The 6,210-nt window shown below is 29.5% G+C and overlaps 1 protein-coding gene across 1 annotated transcript in view; it reads left to right on the top strand.

Annotated features, from left to right (window-relative positions):
* The window catches only part of LOC111620363 (transforming growth factor beta regulator 1-like), an 18,751-nt gene that overhangs the window by 8,333 nt on the left and 4,208 nt on the right, over window positions 1-6,210 (top strand). The window contains exons 6-8 of the mRNA XM_023362289.1: window positions 1,477-1,623; window positions 1,927-2,024; window positions 2,108-2,340. Coding sequence (XP_023218057.1) covers window positions 1,477-1,623; window positions 1,927-2,024; window positions 2,108-2,340 — 478 coding nt within the window. The remainder of the gene's footprint in view (window positions 1-1,476; window positions 1,624-1,926; window positions 2,025-2,107; window positions 2,341-6,210) is intronic.

Raw genomic sequence — 6,210 nt, 5'->3', positions numbered from 1 at the left:
ACATCGTGTGTGAGTGCGAGAATTCGAGTAAAGGTTAAACGGTGTGTACAGTGGTGTTATGTCCGTGCGTGTGTGTATGTGTGTGATAGAGCAGTGTTTCTCAACCTCTAACAAATTGTCGCCCCCTTCAACATAGTACCGTCCCCCTTCAGTAAAACCGTTACATAGTATCACCCTCTTCACTACAAAATACCGATGCCGAGGGCCAAGACTAACGCCAAATTCGTACTGCATTGAATAGACTAGTGACTAGTATAATGTTATTTGTTTAATTATTGTACGATATAACGAATAAAATATCTAATTATTCTTAATATAATGTTTTACTATATCGCCCAGAAAATAGTTTTTCGCCCCCAAAATATAAATTGTTACTAATCGCCCCCTCAACATGGAAAAACACTCACATGGGGCGATATCACCCCCGTTGAGAAACACTGCTCTAGAGCCATATTGGTTACATAATTCATTTAGTATTTAGCCTTAAACTAGCCCGATAGAATTTCGGCATTTGGATGGTGTTTAGCTGTATTATGTATTGGGTCTAGCGATGTTTGTGTATATATATATATAAAATAATACANTTATTAACATATTCAATTTCAACAATCTTTTATTAATGAAATTTATTATATAGAATATTTATATGTTCAGATAATTTAGAACTGAAAAATGTACTTGATACAATTTCAAATAAAGGCAGTTTGATATGTTATGCTTTATTTAATATATACAGGGTGAACCAAAAATAAGTGGACAGTAGGTGGAATAGGGTTTGTATTAGGGTTATACTATTACAATGATGTATGTTATGGTTGAAAAATTACATCAGAGATGCATTTCAAGAAATTAATACACAAAGATACTTGTGCAAAAATGTTTGTCAAAGCATGAAATGGTGAAATGTAGACTTCAAAGCTGTTTAAATTCTGTTGGACAGCAGTTTGAGCACCTGCTTTGATAAAATTGTATTGTATTGTATTAGTAAATATAGTTATATGTAATCTCAAAATTTATATGTATGTCAATAAATGTTATCATTTACTGTCCACCTACTGTTCACCCTGTATTTATGAATTGTGTTTCTATTTGGATCTGTGAGGTAGATATCACAATCAAAATTACATTTAATTTTCCAGAAAATCTGAGAAATGAATTGTTTTTGTTGGTTACTATTAATCCACTCAGTTTGGAAAAAATTATAAAATCATCAAGAAGTCAATTACAGTATTTAGTTTTGTGAAAGCATTTAAATTTTGTAATTGCAATATTGTACATGTTTTGTATATGTTGTACAATTACGAAATATACAATACTGTATACAATTATTAGAAAATTATTATCTTTTAATATCTAAATATATATATTTTAAATATTAGAGCTCTTCAGAGAATAAATGTGAATTAAATTAATTAATATATTCAGTAACTTGCTGATAATTTTTATTTTAATAAGTAGAAAATTATTTATTTTTAGATTGTCTCAGACAGACCTGGCTTTCATACAGAAGATCACATTTATCCTGTTGGATTTTGCAGTTCAAGATTATATGGAAGTATTAAAAATCCTTCTCAGCATTGTTTATATACATGTACTATCATGGATGGTAATACAGGACCAAGAGTAAGTATCTTTCTTATTTTATAATCAAATATAAAAGTTCAATGTAAAAATCCACAAATTGCTGATATTATTATATTCAAAAATTCTAATGTATTTAATTAGGGTAATTTATTTGATTATTAAGACATTATTAAATAAATTAAATTTTTTATTGCATCAATATCAAACTAATCTTAATCATTTAAAATTTAAAAACATTCATTTATAAAAATTAAGTTATGAATACATTGTATTCAAAATAAAAATATAAGTTTTAAAATTATTTGTATTTTTTAATATCTTGTAATTTTTTTTAATGTCTAGTTTGAAATTGTTGCCGAAGATAATTCTGAAAAGCCATTTTTGGGAAACACACCTAATGAATGTCATTCTATATTATTAAGAACAATAAATGAATATTAGTAATATTTTATTTTTATTTTTCTTTGAATCTAAAAATCTTTTCCATTATTTACAGTAATATTTAATTGTGTTTATAAATTAGTGGAAAAGAAATACTGCCACAAGAAGGACAAGGAGCTGACTTTTTTGGTTTAACTCATCCAACAATTCAGAACCTTGTGCAAAGTTGTGCTGGTGCTAGAAAATGTTCATTATATCGCTGGGTTAAATTTGAAGTTTGTAAAAACATTAAAGTAGAAGAAGGAAATGCTACTGATAATGACCCATCAATTAATTTTGAAGCCCTTCAAAATCTTCTCTTTGCAGTTTCGACAGGTAATTTTGTTTTTAATGATAAATAAATAGTACTTATTTTAAAATTTATTAAATATTTTATATGTTCAGATAAGTTTATACATTTCTAAATTTTTTATTGAAATATTTTACTTTTAATATTCTATGTATTAAAGAATTAAATTCAAAATTAATACGAGCAATCCAGGCTACAATTTTTAATTATATTTTTAATTTATTTAATTTAAAATATATGCGCTCCACCTCAAATTAGTACTGTAGTGTCTTGCCCCTGTACTGTACATCATACTTTTCCATTAACAATAGAATTGTACCAGTCATCTATCTAACTCCTTTCAGGAGAAAATTTTTTAAATTGAAACAATGTGATTTCTGGTTTTCATCAGAAGTTTGTATATAGTTAATTGGGGCCTTCTGCCCCTTGACTTTCATGTACAGGTGGATGGACGACAGTGGGAATTTATAGGTCTACAATTTTTTCAAATTGCAGCCCAATAATTCAATATTTTAATATTAATATTTTCAACTTGTTCAACTTTGAAATAATTTCAAATAAAATTTAATAAGTTAATTTATAAAGATAATTAATTTTATTTAAATTAATGAGTTGGTTTGTTAAAAATGATAAAATTTTATGAATTAATATGAAGTTTCCCATTAATAAGTGCATTAAAATAATTAAAACTGTGATTATTGAATTAAATCAGTCAAATGAAACTCATCCAAGTGGAAAATAAGAATCAAGTGTAGGTTTTAATAGTCTCCAAAATGATTTAGACAGGTGTCACACTGTACAACTAACTGATGAATTTTGGTATTATACAAGAAGGCTGGTTGTGCCTCAAACCATTGCAGTATGCTTTACTTCAGCTTATCTGTTGAGAACTTTCTCTCTTTAAAAGCCTTCTTGAACATACCAAAGACATGAAAATCAGCCTGTGACAGATCACCATCATATGAAGGGTTACACATTGTTTCTCAGAAAAAGTGCTTCAACTTGGCCACTGCATGTTCACACATGCAGATGCAACATTATCATGAAATCATGAAGGAGGATCACACTTTTAGTTAACAATCCTGGGCATTTATTTTTTAATGCAGAATGGAGGTTTATCAGGATTTTGGTATCTTAATCAGCATTGATTGTCTCTCCCTTTAATAGAAAGTTGATCAGAATCACTACAGTGATCAAAAAAGCTTGAGTGCATAACTTTTCCAGTTGGCTGGGTTTTATTTGACTACACCAAATATATACACATACACACAAATTAATTTTAATTTCTAATTTTACTTATTTTACTTACAAAATAAGTGAAAGCTTATATGTTACACACTGTATTCATGCATGCATGTAAGATATATGCAATGTTTTTCAAAAGAAACATGACTAAGGAGATTGTACGGAGAAGCTTATAGGCAATGCATCAAGGTGCAAGTGTACAATGTATTGGTTGTATGATGTATCATTTCGGGTAAAAAATACTGTAAAATGGAAATTAAATGTACAAATTTCATATACATGGTCAAATCACTTTTGACTAATGATGCACAGCTGCACAGTTCTTAACTACCCAGTATATTGTGAGGATTGAACTTGTTCCTTTTTTTAAAACTCAATATACAGATGATAGCAAGAACACAACATATTACTGGAATTTTTTTATTGTTACTTTTAGTTTTATTTGAATAAAATTAAACAATTAAAAAAAACTGGTAAGTTTTGTGTATTATATAAAAATGTACTCACCAATGACACCAAATTTAGAATAAGAATAAACTGCATTGTCTTTTGGGTTAAAGTTGTTTACATGCAAAGTTTTTTTAACTGCAAGTAAGTACTTTTTAAAAAATTGTACTTTGAATATTATGAATGCTCTGCCTAAAGACATTTTGAAATATCAAAAAGTACTTACTTGTAGTAAAAACTTTTCAAGTAAATGACTTTAACACCAAAAGGCAGTGTAGTTTACAGTGGCATGCCATCATTGGAAGCAGTGGATGCACTGCTTCCCTTGTATTTTCTAAAAAATAAATACATATTAATTTTAATTATATAAAAATAATCGCACAATATTTTATTATAACCGCATTATGTATCTTATTACAAATTTCTATACTACTCGTGGAAAAAAGATAAGATTGCTATTGTATATTCGAATATTAGTGGCTGAGTGGAAGCACTGTATCATCAGCATCCAAAAAGCCAGATTTGTGTATGCATTTTACAGAGCACCAACCTCGCCCGGTTTAGCTGGTGGAAGCTTAGGTCCTTGGGTGAATGCTACACATATACTGCATTTAATTCTATCCAGGACCAGTTCTGGGCTGTTAGCCACCTGCCGGCTAGATATTTGGCCGCCCTCACCCAATTACGTCAATCACGAGTAGATTTATAACTTAACCCAACCGATAAGAATTTACTGGTATGTTTTTACGATAGTTCTGTATAGTTGACAGGAGTTATCAAATATTTTAATGGATTTTTTTTATTTTTATTCCGCTCTCCAATTTTATATTACTCACGGATTTCAATGTTAAACCAGTGATATTAAGATTTCGTATATCCCATCTTTAAGGGGATGTAGAAAAAAACGTGTACAATTCTTGTATCATGTTAAAAAATTAACTGTTACTTTGACAGCATCATTTACAACTAAATTTAATGAATGAGAGAGATGCACGAGGTACAGAAAAAGCTCTAGAATTTATTTTCCTTAAATTTACGATTTATGTATCCNGGCTACTTTAATATTATTTTTACGTGTTTTAGCTGGCAACACTCATTCGACCATGAAAGGGAGCCAGTATTTAAACGAGGCTTAATTTTCTAATTTTTAACGATACAATAGCGACGATTATTATTTTAAAAAATTTTTGTTAGGCTTAACATCGATGAAAATTCAACGCAAAATAGGTTAATAGCGATATACTAATATACTAATTACATGGGATATAATAATATACTACACTAATAATGGATTTTTTCATACTTTTCGATTATCCGACTTTTCAATTATCCGACCAACCCAGTCCCCAATTAGGGCGGATAATCGAGGTTCTACTGTAGTTAAATAATTAAGAGATTAGGGAATTAGGAACAAAATAAAACTCTGCTGAAAGAGTTGGAATATTACTTAAAAGCTTAACTGACCCAATCTCTAGCCGAGTACAGTGGAGACTGATTTCTTCGTAATATTAGATGTAATAAAGACAGAAATTTTTCCAGTTCAATGAGAGCGACCAAAAAGTTATAAATTTTGGAAATTTCTGAGGACACTTGGTCCTAAAACGAATTAGTTAGAAAACAAATGACTATTAAGTTTAACATATTTAGATTTTTACAGCTGTGGTGAGAAATGTTTAAAATCTACAACTACCCTGTCGCATCCTTTGAGATATACTAGTGATGCGACAAAAGAGGTATTTGACATTGATCGGTATCGGCACCCTGGGTATTTGGCAGTCTGCATGTATGCACACTCTGCAACTGTCTTCGATTCCATCCATTAGCCACTCGTAGGGAGCTATTTGACTAAGTGCATTGTTTTAATATTTAAAAAGTAAAGAATATTTTATATTTTTATGTACGTTTCTTTACAAAGCTATATTTAATTATAATTTTCTTTAAAAGTATATTCATACAATTGAAGAATATTTTGTACCAGGTATGTACCGGTACATCCACCACACATTTTATTTCATCAAGTAAGTTTTTATTATTTTATTTTTAATTGTACTCCTTATATCGTGGCTAGCAATTCGGAATGTAATTGTGATATTTAAAATGCATTTAGAGAAGTCTATGGTTTTTACTGGCTTATCGAATAAATGATACGAATGAACCCTAGACCATCATTGACGCGCAATTGACTGATTGCCCCTGGATGTCGG

This window comes from Centruroides sculpturatus, unplaced genomic scaffold (assembly GCF_000671375.1).
Source record: "Centruroides sculpturatus isolate CEXI.00-Female unplaced genomic scaffold, Cexi_2.0 scaffold32, whole genome shotgun sequence".
In the NCBI taxonomy this organism is placed as follows: Eukaryota; Metazoa; Arthropoda; class Arachnida; order Scorpiones; family Buthidae; genus Centruroides; species Centruroides sculpturatus.
The sequence above is the reverse complement of the archived record's forward strand: the minus strand, read 5'-3'. Positions and strand labels throughout refer to the sequence as shown.